Consider the following 22,052-nt stretch of genomic DNA (forward strand, 5'->3'; position numbering starts at 1 on the left):
GGCGATAGTAGCTGTAGATAAAAAAACAGCCGATGATTATCACTTGTTGAAGCCAAATTAGACAAGTGGTTCTCAATGGTTTGTCACCCAGTTCACACTTGAAGTTTTAAAAGACGCATAAATAGTGATTGCCATTGAGTTTTTCCTAATCTTACAGCACACCGTTTGAGACCCACTGAATTAGACTGTGGGATTAATGGGCCCTCAGGCGAGCAAAGGACTATGCAAGAAGACTGGCCCAATTTGAATCCTCAGCACTTGTGCTTTTTCATAAGTGCTCCTGATTTTGTTTATATAGGCCATCTCCTTTCCGTGAATAGGGCATAGTTGCCCATGTGTTAATTTCAAGTAAAAAAAGTACCTGATAAGAATTTTCAAAAGCCACTACTACGTATATAGTTGATGCTGAACATGCGAAGAACTTGATGAAAGTCTAGTATTCCAGGAAAGGCCAATATCGACTTTTGATTTCCATCTGTTTATTTCGGGGGGGGGGGATAGTTGCTGGAGGCATGCAAACCTCTCCTTCCTGAGACTAACTCAACCTCCATGCAAGTAGGCAGGACTACACCCCATGCCTTTTCCACTCCGTTTGGAAGGAGTGATCATAACCAGTGGGATGGAAATAATATTTTGGTTTTTATATGACAATATTTGGATTTTTTTTTTTTTTGAACATTGGATATTTGCTGTGAAAATATCCATTGTTATAATTTGCAACTGTATTTTTAATTAATTAATTGCAATTACCATACTAATTTAATAAAACGATAATGCATTTTTGATATTTAGAATGCACTACAATACATCCACATTTTTCCCCTTTGCCCTAAAGGTTATGATCAAGTACAATAAATAAAGAAATCAAAAGTAATTTTTTTTTGTTGCTCCTAACTCCTATCATAATTTTGCAATCTTCTTATTCCTTTTCCTTTCCTATGTGCATGGTATTCTTTATCCCGTGAGTAAGGAACGGATGTCGGTACTGAAATCGAAATGGACAAAGTTCACGAATAAACGTTCGAATTCTGTTCATGAAAAATTCTTTCACAACTTAGCTGGGTTAGTCGGTCTCTGGAGAACTTCGATTTTATTTCTCCCAGAAACTCGAGATTTTCGTCCAACAAAACAGATAAATGACTGAAGAACACATGCAATTAGAGATCTGACACCTCATGAAAGTTTCTTTGGTGCTTGACACACATCTCATCAAATGTTTCAGAGGTTTAAAGTATGCAATATGCTGAGACGATTCCTTTTCTTGTGAAATCATTGGAGTGAGGAAGACAAAAGATAACTGAAATATTACAAAATTGTATATTGCTTTTTCAAGTTGCATCTCTAGAATTTCTGAAAACGAACTTCAACCGAAATATGAGCACTTAATATAGTTTGTAGTTGATTTCCTGAAAAATGGTTGGAAAAGCAACCACAAGAGAGCCAAAATTTAAGCCAAGCTTAAGAGGGATAACGTTATTACTCGGGTTGTCGTGCTTTGCTTATTGTCCAGGTTATCATAGCCACACATATTATAATTTATATTAAAAATGATACCTGTCAGCTTTGTTCAATTGGGTTCAAATGGAAAAAGAATCGTGACTAAGACAGTCCCTTCGTTTATTTATTATTGTTTACAATTCTAGTGATAAGATTATTAGAGTAGCTAGAAAGGAGATAAATAGGTTAGTTAAAAATTACAGTAACAGTCTCTATAAGGAATAGAATTTAAGTAAAATCAATAATAATCACAATGGCGTCTCACTTGTTATCCTTGGGTTGTCCTAACACTTTAGATTTATCAGATGTTCAAATGCTGCACTGCTACATCCCTAGACATCAAATTAATAATACAGATATCAATTTACTTTTAAAGTATTACAAACAGCGAGAATTTTGGAGGTTCTGAAACTATTGAGTTCAATGAATATCGACTGAATTAAAAAGACTGCAACTTTCCCTGGAAGTAATATTTGGCATTTTCTTTCCATTCTTGAACTGGGGTAAAAAAAAATTACCTTGGAGTAACACAAGGGGTGCAAGAAATCTCATTTCTCAGATAAAATGTAAGGCAGCCGAAGCAGTATTTCTCTCCACCATCATTGAAGTATTTATTCTTTCTGAATATTGATGTAGAAATCTCTGCTTTACGTTGCTGAGTCAATGTTCTGGAATTATTTCTCACGGGTGCAACAGTAGACAGTCGTTCACGGGGGTTATTTTTGAGCGGAGAAGACTGAATCACTCTTATGTCTACTTTGACTGCCTTCCCTCTTGACTGGTCCAAGGCATTTGCGTGTCCATTGATTTTGCGAAATAACTTATCGGAGTTTGTATAGTAGTCATCTGCATCATAGCAATTTACCTGAGAAGAAAAGAAAATATAAAAAATGTGTATTTTAAATTGCCTCATTCATAGAATGACTAATTTTAGAGAAAGAAATAAAATTCACAGTATAATGTGCATAACTAGTCCTCTCATAAGGACCGCGCCACAGCAGTTCTGTTATTACAAGAGAAAGGCTACAAGTCAACCATCCATGGCAGAACTCACTAAATCACTGGGGAAGATGGCCACCGCTTGAGATCCTGTTTATAAAAGTCTAAGTAAATCGGGCTACAATTTGTAGCCTAATGGATTCAAATACGGAGTTATGGAGTGTAAATCAGAGACCATGATGAACATTGTTTTTGGTTTGTGAGGTAGGAACATAATGCTGCTAGAATACCCATAGAACGTTATTTCATCTAGGGCTTGTCTAGAATATTCCATTGGTGCAACTTCTAGAACGTCTCTACCTTCTCTAGATTGCTCTATTAGTGCAAATTTGCAAGCGTCTTGACACCTTTTCTACATATACGCAGATCAATAGGACCATTATAGGAAGCTTGCTATGAAACTATTACTAGAGTAGAACGGTGAACTATTTGTACCTACCATTTTCATGTGGCCCATATTTTTCTGATAAGCCTTCATCCTTAAGGTGGGATTTAATCAGCTATTGGTCGAGATACCCATTTATTAGACCATCACCTTTTGATCTCTAATTAGATGTCACAGACGTCTCCAATTCACAACAATTTAACTTCTCGCGGAGTTCAGGCTATATAAGGACGACCAACTTTTTCACGAATAAGTATCCTCAATAAACAACTGGCAACTGACATTGAACAGCTGCAACGTTTTAAAAATATCTTCTTGTAGAGAAGTGGTGGATATACACGTACTGTATTGCTGCTATACACGTACTGTAGTTCTGTTTGTTGTCTCACTCCACGTTTGTTGTTCAATACAGAGAGCATTGCTATCTACATATACTCGTCTTCAAGGCCTATAAAAAAAAAACTAATAAAATTTTAATAATAAAAATAAAATACACATGAACTGTCTGTACAATAAAATAATTGAAATTATTTTAAGCGCTAAGATCTGCTGTTACTTTCGAAAAAAAAAAACGTTTTCTTTATCAACAATATCTTAAAAAGACAAAGCGGACACTTGCCAAACGGAGCACCATGGATATAATCACTATCGCCTCCACACCGGCTAAAAAATGGCCAGGTTCGAATCCCCTCAGTGCGAGTAGGAATTTATGGACTTTTTACACAAAATGGTTTGAGTTAGTCGGTCTCACGCGAGGGTTGTGTGCAGAGGTGTATTGCTAAAAAAAAAAAAATAATAAAATAATAATAAAAGAACACCGGAACGCTCGTTCTCAAGACGACAATATGATAACGCCACATCGACTGTACAGTAACTGAATCAGACTGACGGTTCATAGAACAATCTGTTCTAGCGTTCAGCTCATGGCGAATCAAAATGCAACGTTCGCACGCATCACAGTATATCTCATTCGTTGGATCTCTTTATCTAACACATTGTGCTTTAGTAAGAAACGTTCACGTTTCATTGCGAAATTTATATTTTTGAATAAATCTTTAAAGAAATCTATTAATTTTAAAGATTACTACTAAAAATATATATTAATAGTAATGGGTAAAATAGATATTTCTACCTCCCTTTGATTATGCCATTGTTTCATAATATTAGGCGTGTATACATTTAATGATTTTCTATTATGGCATTTAGAAAAATGTACCGGAACGTCGTCCGGCCCGAATACGCCACTGATTGTGTGATATTTTATATATATTTTTCGTCCAGCAAACAGGTAAATCGACCACAGGGCACACAATTTATAAAAAATTGTATTGTCGATTCATAGCCTTAGTTCTTTTGACACTAAACACGCACACGCAAGGGTAACACTTAAATACTACAGAACAACCAAATAGAAAATAAAACCAAATAGACAAATCCACTAACCTGCACATCACTTATCGACGCTATAAAGAACCATAGTAGTGGCAATTTGCACCTGGTCGTGGAAGTCAGAGTGATAAAGTAGCAGTTATGGGAAGTAGAAAAGATATCATGGAGTTTCAAAAGGGCATGATGATTGTGGGAACTCGTGCGTCGGCTGCTTCCATATCGGAAACGGCATGTCTTGCCTTTTGCTCAAGGTCCCTGTAGTTAAGGTGTACAAAGAACGATGTCGAACCTGTCATACCACTTCCGGCGGATAGAACTGAAAAGGATTACGCAAGACTGGGAAAAGGTGGATGGTCGTGGTGAGCAAAGGAAGCAGCGCGTTATACGGGCTCAACGGCAGGTCTGTGCAACAGTTGACATCGCAATACAATATGGGAAATGCAAGAACAATATCCCAAATGACGACGCACCAAACACTGACTCATGGTATTTCACAGCAGACGATTCAAGAGACACCCTCTCCTCACCGCTGATCATCGTCGACGGCGATTGCTGTGGTGAGAGCAACATGCTGGTTGGACGCTGGAGGACTGAAAACAAATATGCTGGTGAAATGAGTCCAAATAACTGGTGCAACACTCCGAAGAACGCCCTCGCGTGACGCACGCAACACGAGTCCATGGATCCAACATGGTGCCCACTATTCAGGAGAGTGGCGGTGGTTGCTTAATATGGAACATGTTTTTGCTTGAAAAAACTAGGATCCCTGGTTGAGTCCTATCAACCAACGTTGGCTAGGAACTGGTTTCAGTCTGCGCGGTTGCACAGTGGTATCGTCACTGTCCTCCCCACACGACGGGTGGAAAAGGCCCGGGTTCGAATCCCGTCGATGACGCGAGGAATTTTAATGGGCCTTTTTCACTCCGTGGCTGAGTTAGTCGGTCTCAGGCGTAGATAGCAAGGTTTTTTCCCCCAGAATCTAGTTTTTTTTTCGTCCAGCAAAAAAGACAAATCGACCATAGAACTCACGCAATTAACAGACATAAGACACAGCACAGCATAGCATAGCATATGAATTTAATTATTCGGGTGACCTAATATAATATATATATTTTTTCAATATCACAAAAATATAATACTACATAATCAGGCCTATTATACAGAGACTCTGTATAATAGGCCTATACAGAGATACAAGGTGCAGTTTGACATACGTTTAGGCTACCCAAAACAAGTTACACACATACACCAATGAGCCAAAACATTATAACCAGCGAGTAGTTATGCAAATCGAAGCAATTGCGGATGAATTACAACGTGTGTGCGGGTCGGAACACTGTATAAAAGACACCTCATACTGAGCTCCATTAATCAGTGTTACTCTTGTTCTTCAGATGGGAAATGCGACTTAAGCGAGTTTGACAAGGCCAAATTTTAATGGCTAGACGACTGGGTCAGAGCATATCCGAAACAGCACGGCTGGTGGGGTGCTCACGGTCAGCCGTGGTTAGTACACAGAAAGTGATCTGATGAGGGAAAACCCACAAACCGCCGGCGAGATGTTAGACGACCAAGGCTCATCGATGCTCGAGGTGAGTGAAGGCGCTCCCGGATGGTATGTGGCAACAGAAGGGCGACTGTGGCGCAACTTGCCGGTAATTGGAATGCTGGTGACTGGAGTAATGTGTCACAACACAGTACATCGAACCCTGCTGAAAATACGGTTGTATAACCGCAGGCCGCTCTGAGTGCCCATGCTAACCACAGTTCACCGGCGACAGCGCTTACAATGGGCACGCGAGCATTGAAACTGGACCTTGAGTGATTGGATGAAGGTAGTCTGGGCCGATGAATCACGTTTCCTGTTGCACCATGTGGATGGCTGGGTAAGTGTGCATAGTTTACCTGGGGAAATGACGGTGACTGGATGCACTGTGGGACGAAAACAAGCCGGTGTCATGCTTTGGGCGATGTTCTGCTGGGATACCCTGAGTCCAGTCATCCATGTACCGTGCACTTGACTTCTACCACCTACATCAGTGGTTTTCAACCGGGGTTCCGCAACAATGTTCTTGGGGTGCCGTGTAATTTGGATTTAAGTTACTTAAAGTTATTATTATTTTTTGTTAATTTGTATATATTTCATCATAAAAAGGTGTACAGCATCCATTGTACTATATTATTTTAATTTTGTGGTGATCTATAATTGATCTTTATTTAGGACCTCTATATAAAGAATAAAATTATTAAATTGGTATATATTAAAAGGTCGCGAACCACTGTGTTAGGTATTTCTTTTGGACTAGGGGTGCCATGAAAAAAAATTACTGGGACACTAAGGGCACAGTGAACCGAGAAAGTTTGGGAACCTCTGACCTACATAAACATCATTGCTGACCAGGTACACACTTTCATGGCAAAATCTTCCCCTCTGGCGGTGCCGTCTTTCAGCAGGATAATGCGCCATGCCACACTGCCCGGATTGTTCGAGACTGATTCGCGGAACATGAAGACTTCCAGGTATTGTCCTGGCCTCCAAATTCCACAGATATCAATCCCATCGTGCATCTGTGGTTTGTGTTGGAACAGCAACTCCGATCTGCGGCGTCTCAACCACAGACCTTACAGGAGTTAAAGAATCTGCTGGTTACGTGATGGTACCAGATAGCACAAGACACATTTAGAAACCTTGTAGGGTCCATGCCTCGCCGGGTACGAGCTGTTTACCTGCACGTGGAGGACCAACATCATATTAGGTAGGTGATCATAATGTTTGGCACAGACACAGTGTATCTGTCAGCGCTGCCAGTAGTTCCCCGCAAAACGGCATAAAACTGTCACTGTGAAAAAGCAAAATCTTCCAAGGCCGGATGGGGATGTGAGTATTTGTGAATCGTGGATACAATTTTGTTCATCTGATCACTCAGTTACTGGAAGACCTCCTCACCAGTAAGGGACATTCCAGCATCCGTCCACGGCACGAGAAGCCTGGCTAGATCAGTCGGACGCCTGTCACAGTCTATCCTTCCTGCCCAGGAAGGAGAGAACACAATAAATAAATAAGAATAGAAGGGAGTAAGAGTGTTGAGAAATAGTGTAAACCATGTAGAGGGGAGCCCTCAGGCGAGTAGAAGAACTCTGCTGAAGGGGAGTAAGGACAGCAAGAATGCATGTTGAAGACAGAAACAGAAAAGGGGTGAGCGATGAAAGATCGACAGAGAAGGCACTCCTGCCCCAAAGGAGGGAGAGCGCAGGCACAGAGAAATCCCACAACTACATAGTGGCATCACAGATAAAAATCCTACCCTGAAGGGTTTGCAGAGATCTCGAAGTTTCATGCCTAAGAGTAGAAAAGACTAGGTTTATGCATAACCGAGATGGGGGTTTAATCAGAAGCCGGTGGGATGGCAGGAGTAGATATAGCGGCCAAAAGGCGTCTTTTTCACTTGAAGAGAGCTGTATCTGAAAACTTCCTTAGCTTCCTTATTTATAATCAGGGAATGAAGTGAATTAAGGTCTGGAAGGTTGGTCTGAAGGAGGAGCTGTTGCCCAAAGTAAGCCACACAGTCCTGCAGGAAATTGAAATAATCTCCGTAGCAATATATCAGTTTATTAAAATCCATTTTACCTTCGTGGTTGGTATGCTACAAAATTCTTTAAATGAATAGTTCTTGTATACATTTTTTCTATGAATATAGATTAAGTTTCGATAATCCCTTATTTTCAATTATCTGTTTGAACTTATTGATTGGGATAACTGTTCCTCATTTGTAAAAAAATTAAAAAGGTGTTTGTAATTGTCATACTTTTTGAGACTATCTAAACCATTAGATAGTTGCATAAAAGGCCTAAGTGTTCAGAAAAATTTAAGTGCAGTTAGTATCAGGACACTTGCTGTTCTATTTGGAAGCCAGACCTTCACTAATCGAAAGCCTGGGTTTCCGTTGTAATCATCATCATTCGGTTCCAAATGCTTCTCGCACTATTCCGTGGAATGGGGCCATTGAAAATACCAATGCAACAATCGTGTCATTGAGATATTCTTACTATTGTTTCAAATTTTATTTGTCGGCTTCAAAGAAGAAAAACATGCAACTACAGCCCTGCTACGACTGTAACTGAAAAAGGTTGTGGTAAAGGTTATGTTGTCATGAATTACCTTTGAGTGCAACATGCCTCTTCCAGTGTTTTTTTTTTGTTTTCTCGAGGTACCACCTTTTCGGGTATACGGAAATCACACAAAAGAAGCATCGATTTTCAACATTCGGTTAATCCATTTTTTCTTTCCCTACCTCTCATTGAAATTTATTCCCCCCTTGGGGTTGTAGAGAATCATTGAAATGGGCCAATTTAGAACTGATTAATCTTCTCCGAAATTAACAAGAAAAATTCAGACCAATTTCTGTCTGCTTACCTTATACCAGTAGTCACACACCAATTTATCTTGGCTGAAGAGAGTTCGATTAGGGCACAGGTAGCTATATGCACGTCCCCCACGATCGCACATATGATAAACTTGGCATCCTGAAAGTGGGTGGGCATCTGCATAGTAACCCTGTTCCTTACCGTCGCAAGTGAAGTTAGTCACCGGAATCGACGTCAAAGTTGGATATTCTTTATTCTATTAAAATAAAAGAAAGAAAATTAGCTAAGACAATGTAAGCTTTAATATATATATATATATATATATATATATATATATATATATATATATATATATATATATATAAAAAAAAAAAAAAAAAAACACACTACAAAGCATTTTAAGTTTTTTTTTTTTTTTATAAAACATTGAAAAATTTACGGCAAAAAAAAATATATTGAAATGATGAATATTAACAACTATACTGATTTCTCATCAAAATGTCCTCCACAATATTTTATCACTGCCTTATGGCGACGATTAATTTTATAATAGTCTAATAATAATGTTGACTAACATTATTCCAAGCGATCTGCAAGGTGACCCATAAATTTTGGGAAAATGGGCAGAGTTCATGGATTTTATGTTTTAGATGATTCCCATAAAAGATCGATTGGGTTTGGGTGCAAGTCCTATTATGGCTACACCATAATTTTCAATACCCCCCCTCCCAGTTATTCAGTTGTTAGAAAGTCCCTGCACAGCTTAGAGCTGTGCTTCAGATCATTATCATGTCCTAAAATAAAATTTCATCCAAAAAATTCGAAGTCCAGAGGACATTGGATTAGGTTCAAGAATAACTTTCTTTTTCTTAAAATTCCTTCAATTCTGACTATGGTCACCCACTCCAGAAAATAAGAAGCAACTTCAGATAACGAAGGAACTGCTACCACCGTTATTGATCGGAAGCTCTAAACAATGCAGCTCTATTTTTACTTTAGTTGATCCTCTCACAAACTCTACGTTTGGATCCAAAAATATTTCAAATTTGGACTATCTTGTCCACTGTACGTTTTTTCATCAATTATCCAATACTGTATTGATGGCTCTTAGACCCTGCCAACAGTTTCTTTCGATTTTTTTTTTTTTGGTTTTAATAAGCGTTTTCGGACTGCTACACGACCATAAAGTCTCACTTGTTTAAGACTAAGTTTTGCAGTGCATGTAGACACGGGAGGTTCGCTGTTCCTATTGAACTCGGGTCAGATTTGAGTTGCAATAAGTCGTCGATTGCGTTTAGAAATCAGTGATATGGTCTTATCTTGTGCTGCCGTTGTTAGGCTTGGTCGTCCTGATCCTTTAAGTTGCCAGTGTCCTTGAATCGTCGAATGGTAGTTCATACTCCTTTAAATGAAACACCTAGTTTTTTGCCAATACTTCTCATGGAATAACTTTCTTTATTCAGAATTACAAAGCACTTCTTTTTAAAGACTCAGTTCCTTATTTTTTGCCATGTTTATCATGAAACACACAGAACTCTTTCTGAATAACGGGTGTTCGATTTTATTAGTTACAGTTTTTACTCCTCAATTTATATCACTGAAAAACACTCTAGAATAATTTAAAACCTATAATATTGAAATAATCGAACCGTTTTTTCTAAAAAAAAAAAATAAATAAAATTTTCTGTTTATACTCCGGGACGACCAAACGATCAGAGGAGTTCACAAGATAGAGTACAAGAAACAGCACCGTGTTTAGCAGTCACGGGCTTGAACCCCGGTTATTCAAGACACGTGTATTTATGCACGCGCCCGCCTGACACTCCGCTACGGCGGCCATCAGAATAGTTCACAACGTTCTTCCATATTCAGGCATCTTCTAGACCTTTTTCGGAATATTCTCAAAAATTCTAGAAATTCCTTATATTATTTCAAATTTTTTTATGCATAATAGAAAATATTTTAATAAAAATTGGTAAACAGGTTGGTCTCATTTTAATAAAATCTTTGAAAATTAAAAATCAAATGCGATTCCAAAGTTTTAGGCAGAAGTGCATGTTATAATATATGATAAATTAATTATTCAAGTTATATACGCTAATTAACAAGATTTGTTAATTGATTAATCTTGTGATTAGCGTCTCATTACCTAGTAGCAAAACGTTACTAGGTAACGAGACGTTAATTACACTGCTCGACAAAATTAACAGGACAAAATGTTTTCATGAATATTTCGTATAATAGGCATCCCAGCATGCAAATTTCGAGTATCTAAGAGAAATCTTATCTACCACCATACAGAGCCGCACACTATGCAAATTATTCATGCCTATAAAAACATGGCTTGCGATCACATCACTTTGATCCCGGTTTTTTTTTTTTTTTTTTTTTTTGGCTTGCTCAGTGGAAAAGCTACATCTCCAGTACTCAGGATGACTGTTTAGACCAGACCCGGGCAAACTATGGCCCGCGAGCGTGTCTTCAATGAAGAGTGGAGGGGACACAAAATATTTTTTTTGCTAACATAAATAACGAGACTATTTGTCTCATCTGCCGGGAGAGTGTCTCAGTGTTGAAAGAGTACAATATTATATTATAAGACATTTCCCTACTGAACATTCCGAATATGGTGCTAATTTAACTCCGGAAGCGAGAAAGAAAACTGCTGATGGATTGATTCAAAATTTATCTAGACAACAGCAAGTTTTGTTATTTCTCATAATTGCAAAAAAGCAACGGGCCTTTTTCTGATGGAGACTATATTAAAGAATGTATGACTGAAGCTTGTGGAATTATATGTCCTGACATTAAACACAGATTTGAGAATATAAGTTCATCTCGGCGAACCGTAGTAAGAAGAATTGAATGTATCGATACAAATTTGAATGAGCAATTATTATCAGTATTAGAATCCATAACATGGTCCTCGATAGCTCTCGATGAAAGTAACGACCAAAAGAATACTGCGCAGTTATTAATTTTCATACGTGGATGTACCTCTAATTTTGAAAATATTGAAGAGCTTCTTTCAATGGAATCTCTTAAAGACCAAACAACGGGAGCTGATATATTTGAAAAATGCTTAACAAGATATAATTTACAATGGAACAAAATGGTAAGCGTAACAACTGACGGAGCAGCAAGTTTGACAGGTAAATATGTTGGAGCGTTAAAGAAAATTCAGGATAAAATTTTTGAAAATTATCCTGATTATAATTTAATTACAATTCTTTGTATTATACATCAACAAGTATTATGTAAAAATGTGTTAAAAGTTGAACATGTCACATCTTGTATTAAACTAGTAAATTTAATACGATCGAGGGGCCTGAAACACAGACAATTCGTTAATTTTCTTAAAGATATTGAATCCGAGTACACAGATATTCCTTATCATAGCCAAATTCGATGGCTTAGCTTGGGAAAAGTTCTTCGGCGAGTGTAGGATCTTAAAACATCCTTTTTTTAAAATTGAAAAATATTATGGACTTTCCCGAATTAACTGATAATAACTGGATTTGTGAATTTGCGTTTACCCTGAACATCGTGACACACTTAAATACTTTCAACACCGTGTTACAAGAAAGAAATTTATACGCCCATGATATCGTAAAATATTTGAATGGATTTCAATTAAAACTCCAGTTGTTCCTTCGACATTTATTGATTAACAAGGTAGACCACTTTCCAACCATGAAGTTGCTGAAGATTCCAGAAAGTAAATTTGAAAAATATTGTGAAATTATCAACGCTTTTCACGAAGATTTGGCGACTTCCGAAAAATTGAGACAAGTTTGGCAATAGCGCGCGACCCATTTTCAATAGAAATTGGTAGTGCACCGAGTGAACTACAGCTTCAGATTATAGATCTGCAGCATGATACCGATTTAAGGGAATTGCACCGTCGTGAGGAAATCTGTAAATTTTACAATACTCTTAATTCGGACAAATTCGACGAACTTAAAAGATTTTGCCCGAAAAATGTTGGTTATTTTTGGATCAACCTACATATGTGAACAAACATTTTCCATCACGAATCTAAATAAAAATTCTTTACGATCAAGTATCACCGATGAACATTTACAAGCAGTTTTAAGAATCTCAACTACAAAATTAACACCCGAAATTAAAAAAAATGTTAAAAGATATAAAACAGTTCCATTCATCTCATTAAATTTTGGTTGTTAGAGAATAATTTTTTTTTGTTATATATTTCTTCTTCATGATAACAAATAATATATATCTAAAAATAGTATTTTACGTGCGGCCCGCCTTCTTTTCGAATTCCTAATGTGGCCCTTCAGCCAAAAAGTTTGCCCAGGCCTGGTTTAGACGATTCTTTGAGACGGCGGGCCGTTCAACGACTTGAAGCTGGGCAGTTGCAGGCGGAGATGCACTTTGGCTTAATGTGTCACTCATAGCACTTCTAGCTATGGAGCGTACGCCCTCTAAATTAACACAGCCAAATTACTAGCATTAATTCTAACCTCACTTTTATTGAACCATTTCGCCCTAATCAAACTAGCACTTATCCTTTTTTTCTTTTAGAATAGGCCCTTGCCACAAATCTTCGGAAACTAGGTGGCAGGGCCTGCCAGAGTACGAAATATAATCTACTGGGTACCTGACCTGCCTCCTCGTGGCAAAGTGTGGGCAACGGTGGGTCCGATTAGGGACCCAATACCCATATGCTTTTTAAATCTCTGGCCTCTACACAGAGTACTGTTTCACAAACAATGCGGTGATAGGGGGAACTCCTGGTGCCGTTAGACCCTAAATACTTTACACTTATGGAAGTAGTTTCAGAAAACAAGAACCATTACAAGAAGAGCAGGCCAAGGTCGCTCGAGGGCTACGTTAAAGAGACAAACCGCGATCTGGTTCTAACAGTACGACGGAACCCTATGACGTCCTGTCATCAATTATCTCTTGAGGTTACTGCGGCCACAGGTGACATTTCCAACCGGACAGTTAAGAAGGCTCAATTCAAATTGACTCTACGCCATGAACATGTAGTAGAGGCATTTGATTAGAGAAAGAAAGCGTATGAACTTATGTAGCATCAGCCAAAAAAAAAAAAAAAATTCCCACCTCCATTTCCTCTAAATGTTTGTCCAGTTCTTCCTTGAATTTATTTAAGCTATCAACTTCCACAACGACAGATGGAAATGTGTTCCAGCAATCAACTACCTTCTAGCTAAAGGCAAATTTCATCATTTCTATTCTAAAGCTGTCTTTCCTCAATTTGAATTTATGCCCCCTCAGGTTCGTAATCTGAGCAAGCAGAAGAATCCCATCAGAATTGAGCCTGTTTAACCCATCCAATGCCTTATACACCTCATTCAGATCATCTCGTAGGTGCCTAGTATCTAGACGCTGCAATTTACAGAACTTAAGCCTTACTTGGTAAGAGAACCCCTTCGTTCCCCTCACAAATTGTTGCCTTTCTCTGTACTCGCTAAAGCAACTCTACATCCTTCCTAAAATAAGGCCTCCAGACCTGTATGCAGTACTCAAGGCGTGACCATTGTGATTAGCACTTTATACAAAGTGCTAATCACCTCTTTTTCCCTACTAGCAAAATTCCTGTATATCATTGACAATACCCAATGACCTGCTCAGCAACCTGTCTACACGGCTCAGAAAACTTCATATATGATTTGGAGCCCTGACAAGAGGCAAGATGGGTGCAGTTCTTTTCTCTGATGAGTCCCGTTTTAGCCTACAAACAGATTCTATATGTTATTTCATCTGAAAACAACGAGGAATGGCGTACCATCCCTCTAACGTCAGAGAATTGGAGCACTTGCGGTGGCGTTCTCTTGTGGGGCCGAATAATGATCACGACCGAACCCCTCTGTTTTTGATAGGGCTATCGAGAATAGATCCTCGGACCGTATGTGCACTTTTTTATGGTTGACCCAGATTTGTTTTTTTTTTTTTTTTTCAATGAACGACAACGCCACTGAACGTAGAGCTCGAGTAGTGGAATATCTTTAAACTGAAGGTATCCAAAGACCCTGGCCAGTACGCGGTGTTTCCAACAGGCAGGGCGAAATTTGGTATGTAAATTTGGTTTGGAATAACGATGAAATGAGGAGACAGAAAATTCGAATGGGTTTCTCACTGTCTCCTCAATCAATAAGGTACATTTGTAGAGGTTGTATAAGAATTTCCAAAACGGCCACATTACGAAGTCGATACAAGATGCTCAGAAATACGGTCACATTACATCAGCACAGCTTATGATCCCCTCCAGCTAAACAGGCCTATCAGTGGTGAACCATGCGCGATATAAGAATATCTATAAGATTCTGTGGCAACAAATCACATTCTTCCACCAGAGCAGACCTTAGCTCATCAAGTGACGAGGAGTTGACTGTGGGCATGCAATGTGTCCCAAACATGTTCGATCGGTTTTAATCTTTCAAGGCCAAGGCAGTCATTGGTTGTGGATACGTGTATATATGTAAAGGGAGCACCTGGAACGTCTGTTCGACTCCGCCTCGTGAAGACCAGAATCACTGTAGAATGGTCAGAAATGTGATTGATGTAGGTTTGTGTGAGATGTGTACATGTTCTGTTCTGGCCATTTGGCTGGAGAGATGCTTCTGAGTACTCTTCTGAACCGTCTCAAAAGAGACTTTGACCCACCTGGTATTGCCCAAAGCCGAGCCATCTTCCTCTGGGGGCCCATTCCAGAGAAAGGGGGGGAACCACCTCCCTGGTACAGGTTAAAACACAGACAGACACAGAGAGAGAGAGAGAGAGAGAGAGAGAGAGAGAGAGAGAGAGAGAAAACAGTTTTATACATGTTAAAAATATTTCTAACACTACAATTCCACCTTGGGTTCATGGTTCATGTTAAATGGGAAAATCCAAGAGGAAGCAATAAAAGCCATGGTTGCTGATCCAAAAAAGAAAAAAGAGATTGCAGATGATGCCTCAAACCTATTGCCAAATCCCTCTAGGTATTTGTTGTCTTACATCCATATTCCTTCTCCTCTCAAAGACAATTTTAGAGGTTCTGTAAAGCCTGAAAAGTGGAGACATCAATTAGTAAATTAGGCTCATTTCTAGGAGAGAAATTATAATCTTTCGATTTAAGAATGTCCCTAAAGGGCTAATTTTGAGTTGGTTTTTGACTGACCACTGAGAAAGATCTTGAGAAGATTATTATTTGGTGATTGTTCTAAGATTGCTCTTGTTGCGCAAGGAATTAAAATCGTTAAGTCGTCCGCATAAGCGATAATTTTTACCTTTTGAAAAGATTGAGATATCCAGTCCTGAAGGACTAGGTTCCAAAATAATGGTCCCTGAATGGAGTCTTGTGCGCATTCCTGATATACTTGCTTGCAAAACTGAGAGAATTTTGACTTGACGAGAACAAATCTTTCATTAATGTATTTTTTTATTATTATTATTAAAAGATACAAATTAACGACATTTTGCCTGACACAGAGGGTCTACGGCATCCCCCACCAAAGAGAGTCAAAACCGCCCTCAAAGTCCACGAAGATGGCCAGAGTGTATTTGCTGTCTGAATTTTCTAGATGTCCAATGACTGTCTTCGCAAGACAGTCATTGGACATCTTCAGTTTTCAGATATTCCTCCACCACTTCAGCTCTATGTGCAGGGGCGTTGATATTTGGGTATACGCTGTATACCCTCTGAAATTCGATTAATAAGTCTCAAAAGCAAACAAAAAAAAAAAAAAAAAATCTGGGCCAACCGCACCGCTAAAAAGGCACACATAGTTCGAGAATCTGTTCTCAATAGTCGGTACCTCTGCACAATCACAGTACCTCCACAGCTGTAGTGGAGGGTATACGCCATATACCCTCGTTTTTTTTTTTTGTTACATGAATAGCGTACAACTTCTGGTTTTTGAGAGACTTGAAAAAACATTAAAATATTTACTGACAATTAAAAAATAAATTCATTAGAATTTAATACTTAAGCAATACTTATAGTTTTATTATTTTTAATATATATATATATATATATACATATATACACACACACACACACACACACACACACACAAACATACATACACACTGTGCTGCCACTTTATTAAATACGCCTACCTAGTAGCGTGTTGAGCCCCCTTTAGTCTTCAAACAGCCTGAATTCGTCAAGGCATGGATTGAAAAAGATGCTGAAAAAGTTTGTACAGGAATAGAGTACCATGCATACATAAGTGTGTCACGCAGTTCCTTGAGATTCGACGGAGGTGTAGGCTTGCAACAAACAGTCCTTCCCAGCTCATCCCAAAGATGTTCAACAGGATTAAGATCCACGGACTGAGCGGGCCACTACAGCAAAGGAAAGTCATTGTCATGTTCCTGGAATCATTCCATAGTGATTCGGGCTTTTTGCACCGGCGCATTATCCTGCTGGAAGTAACCATCTGACTGAGGATAAACTGTCAACATGAATGGATGCACTTGGTCAGCAACGATGTTTAGGTACGATGTGGCATTCAGAAGTGAATCTATGGGTATCAATGGACCAAACGTGTGCCAAGAAAACATTCCCCACACCATAACACTGCCCTCACCACCTTGCACAGTAGTCGTCAGACATGACGGGTCCATGGATTCATGTTGTTTTCGCCAAATTCTGAGCCTTCCATTAGCATGATGCACCCGGAACTTCGACTCGTTGGACCAAGCAACAGTTTTACAATTCTCGATAGCCCAGTGTTGGTGTTGCTGTGCCTACAGTAGGTGTGCTCTTGTTCTTCATTGATAACAAAAGGTACGCGATGTGACTGTCGGCTGTTGTAACCCATTCGCGACAAAGTGCGACTAGTGGTCCGTTGCGATATTTTGTTCTGCGCACCAAGGTTGTATTCTGACGTGATGTGCGACATTGTGGCCAGTCTGTTTGCTCGCACAATTCTAGCCATAAAAGTCGACGACTGGTACAAAAAATAGAGCGGGGAACACGTTCCCAAACTGAAGCAAGGGTATGCCATCTACAAAGGACACCGGAGAAGAGAAGCCACCAGAAGTTCCCTTGGATCCTACCTTGCCTGAAGGCACAGTGTATGAAAAATCTCTAGCCTTGAAGACGGCATTAGATAATATTTTCAAAGAACCATCAAACAAAATTACAACAGGTATTAGATAGCAGATCGCAAACATTTTCAGTAAGATGGAAGCCATGCTGATAGAGACCTTCCTAGAAAATGAAAAGGCAAACGTGAAGATACAAATCTACGAACAATGTGGGGCAAATCAAATGCAACAGCATGCCCCCACATATGCCCAGGCGCTGATGAATGGCTGAAACCAGTTACAACCAAACGAAGAAGGGGAACAAGAAAAAAGGCCACCACTCTTGAAAACACCAAACTTGGTGGTTCTCAGACCGACAACCCTGGAAAACATTGAAAATGTCCAATTCAGCGAAGAACTAAAGGTTAAATTTATGAAAGAGATGAAAGATGACTTGAGGACTACTAGAATTAAAGCAATAAGAAAAACAAGAAGCACAGGACTAATAATAGAAACAGAAAATAAGGACGATATACAGGCAATAATGGAAAACCCAAAACTTGTCAAGTTAGGGCTAACAGCGGAGCCGCCAAAAAAGCGTGGGCCTTCAATTATAATATTTAATGTAGACAAAGACGTAACGCCTGAACAACTAGCAACTGAAATTGTCACCAGAAATCTAAGGAATTTAGCCCAGGAAGCACAAAAAAGTGCACGGTAACACAAGGTATTCAACCGGTACCAGATCGGGAACCAATAGGAACTGAGTAGTTGAACTAGACCCATCTGCATGGCAACAGCTGAAAAACTGCAACAGAATATATATAGAATGGAGATCCCACCGGTTCCGGGAGCATGCAGCAGTGCTGAAATGCTTTCGGTGCTGCAAGTTCGGACACACAACCCACACTTGTACTCAGACAACACCTACCTGCGGCCACTGCTCTGGCAAGGGCCATGAATACAAAACTTGCCCCAACAGGGAACAGGATCCAACCTGTGCCAATTGTAAAGCAGCCGAAATGGAATACACACATTCGATCAGAGATCCAAACTGCCCGGTCTACATTGTAAAATGCCCACATTTTTCATATTAATTTACAGATGTTTCCCATGCATTTCCCCCCCCCCCTTTGCTGTGCCCCTTCTTGCTAAAGAGTTGTTTTGACCGTTTCAGCAGAAAATATAAATGCCAATCGTACATGAGTAACCGCTATCAGTTTCTTGTCAAATATAGAATGGTAAAATTCGACTTAGTTGCTTTCTCAGTTATAAATTCCCTTTGCCATTATTTTCCTAACTGAAGATAACAGTCGCTACGTAGAAGTAAGTTCACAAGTCCACGAAAATACGAGCTTCGCTCTCCCTGACAAATACTGGTCAGTGTGTCTGATGTTGACCGCGTGAGAAAAGTGTCCCACCCTAGTTCAAGCTCGGTGTGAGGCGAAAGTTCATGCGATAAGGAGCATATACCCTGGTGGACGATGAGCGAAAGGTGGTTGTTTTGTGGTGGCTTTTGGTAGAAGCAGTCGGTTAGTTAGTCTGTATGAGAGAGAGTGAAAAAATACAGTAAGTTTTTGGAAACGGGAATTACGTTACAGAATGACTGTACAGAGAGAAGCTTGAAGAACAGCACAAGAAGATACAGAATGAGCGAGCGAAGATAGCAGAACCTGAAGGAAGGCTGCGAAAGCACGGAATCCCCTCACCGAGTTCCGCCCCCCGTAGAATGAGTCATCCTTACTTAGGTAAGTTATCCCACAGCTATGCATAAACCTTACTCCTCAATAATATAATTAATTATGTTAGCATTGATAAATTGTAAAATGTCTTAATACTGCTATCTTAAATAGCGCATCACTTAGATTATCAGTTTCACAAATTAACAATAGGTAAATGATGTATCTTAAGCATGCTATCCTAAATAGTGCAGTATTTTTAGTATTGACCCCATCATGTTTGTACAACCATTATGTCATATGCTAGTCCTTGCCTGAGATGAAGTATCCACACGAAGAACACCTATGTGAAGAACCCATTAATCTCCAAAACATCAATAAATGCTAAGAACTCTTAAATACTTCCATAAAGTCAGTTTATATTATTGTAACCAAATGATTTAGGATTTGCTTGTCACTGCCGCTAGGGCAGTAGTTTTCATACATGTATCAATTCTATAGTGGAGTATATTAAACTATATTTTGTTTTAAACATATGCCTCAGGCCTATCCTCTATTCACACGAATGAGTAAGCAAAGAATTATATAATAGAACTGATACCGCGGGTACTCGAATTTCTACCTATAACTGGACAGAGTTTGAGTATTTTCACAACGCCTGATCGAAGCTGCAGTTCCTATTCCCTTGAATAGTTTACCGAGGGCCGAGATCATTGTCCTAATATGAAAAACCACTAGACAATCACATGAGTATACTGGGGTTATCATTGAACAAATGATTAAGGAAGGAAAGTGTCCCGCCATACAGATGTGTTGTCCAGAGAAGTCCGAACGAAAGTAAGTAATTAATAAGCAAGCAAGAAGCATAATAAATAAAAACACCCCAGTATAACACTGGTGCCGTGACCAGGATTAAATATTTTGCGGGATGAAAAACTGTCTACACAGAAGAAGAAGTCACAAAGAGAAAGAATCTAAAGGGATTACTGATAAGTAGTAAGATTGTTGATTTCGTGCACTAAGAGAATAGGTAGGAGGCATTACTCCTTTGCAACAACACAGGACATCTACACTAATTAATAAATTATTGCTATTTTTATAATTAGATTTAATAAACAAATGACTACATGCTATAACACACTCTTGTTTTAAATAAGTGATTACTAACATCATAATTTTGTTTCAGCAACAGGTAAGTCACATTATTTTGGAAGACAGGGGCCCAAAATTAGCAATTAAATTTCCCAATTCCTAGTAAATTTAAAAAAAAAAAAATGGAGGATCAAATTCCTCAAACAACAGGAATATCATCCCCCCTACCTCAAACACAACAGCCACCACCCACCCCAGAACCAGACAGACCGCATTCAGCGAATATCGCAGGATTTTTAAGTCTTGTGCCATTATTCTTTGGCAAAAATGATGAAGGCCCTTCAGTCCAATTGTTTTTCGAAACTTTGGAGAGTGTTGGAGAATTAGCACTCTGGGGACACAGAGAACTTTTGGCAGTCTCGAAATCTAAACTTCGCGCTTCGGCAGCCGACTTTTTAGCCCAATCCTTTGAATTACGCGAGGAAAAGAATTACAACATATTTAAGAATGCTTTTTTAGCTCAGTTCGAAAAAACGGAACCAATTATCACTTCCCTCCAGCAGTTCGCCAGTGCTGTGCAAGAACCTTCGGAAACCATTGCGAGTTATAGCGCGCGCGTGAGGAATTTGGCAAGGGCAGCTTTCAAAATTCAGGGAGAGACACCTGAAGTATTAAACATTTTAGACCAGGCAATGCTGGCCCAATTCCTTAGGGGCATATCTGAAAAAATTAGAAAAATGGTGCTCACACACAATCCTTTAACTTTTTCACAGGCAATTGAGATTTCGAAAAGAGAGGAAATTAATGACCAACTTACTCACACAAAAACTGTCCCTGTACATGTTATTAATAGTCCTGTAAGGGCCGAGAATGAACGGGAGCGACAGGAAAATAATCCCAAACACTTTCTTGAACCCATTCAAGATCAAATACGCGACTTACAACAATCGTTAAGTTCATTATCAGTAAATCACGCAACAATCAACAATTTAGAGACACAGATAGCCGCCCTGAGTCAGCAGATGCAAACCATGAAGGTGGGCAAATTTTTCCCTCCCCACGGTCAGGCAGCATTAGGCGCTACCTACCTCCACTCGGACAGCGCAGTAGATCCGCTAACCGACGCTAACATGACCTTCAGACCAGAGGTCGTTGACCGCCCGGAAAGACGCATAATCTTGCCATACTACGGCCGGCAGCAGGCAGCCAGAAATATGGTAAACAATCGCGAACGAAGGGAAAGACGCATTTTTGACGACCGTCCGAGCTTCCATCAACCCACTCAACTTTTCCGCAGCCGCCCGTGCACGAATTACGAAACGGACATGTACACTGCATCTCCAAAAGTTAGGACATCCTATGCTAATAATCAATATTGTAATTTTAATGAAAATCGAGATCAAGTCGCCAATAGAATGTATTATGCTGATCATAATAGGAGTAATATAGACTCTTATTCTAGGATAAGGAGAGGAACATATAGGAATGAGCATATTCGGGGGCAAATTCGGCCAAAAACATTTCAGGGCAGACAAAATAATTATACAAATACTGGAAGCTACAGGCGAGATAGAGATAGAAATTTATGACTAAAAAGGGGTTCTAAACTTAGTAGGAAGGATCCGCGATATAATAAAACC

At 39.3% G+C, this 22,052-nt stretch overlaps 1 protein-coding gene across 2 annotated transcripts in view; it reads right to left on the bottom strand.

Annotated features, from left to right (window-relative positions):
* Nucleotides 1-1,901: 1,901 nt before the first annotated feature.
* LOC150076242 (uncharacterized) overlaps nt 1,902-22,052 on the bottom strand; it is a 53,352-nt gene continuing 33,201 nt past the window's right edge. For both annotated transcript variants that reach the window (XM_090387608.1, XM_090387609.1), the window contains exons 4-5: nt 8,685-8,891; nt 1,902-2,362 (exon numbers count right to left, since the gene is read on the bottom strand). In XM_090387608.1, the coding sequence (XP_090243734.1) occupies nt 2,012-2,362; nt 8,685-8,891 (558 nt within the window). In that variant the 3' untranslated portion in view covers nt 1,902-2,011. The remainder of the gene's footprint in view (nt 2,363-8,684; nt 8,892-22,052) is intronic.

The sequence above is a fragment of the Mastigoproctus giganteus genome, chromosome 13 (genome assembly GCF_048544385.1).
Source record: "Mastigoproctus giganteus isolate SK-2022 chromosome 13, ASM4854438v1, whole genome shotgun sequence".
Lineage (NCBI taxonomy): Eukaryota > Metazoa > Arthropoda > Arachnida > Uropygi > Thelyphonidae > Mastigoproctus > Mastigoproctus giganteus.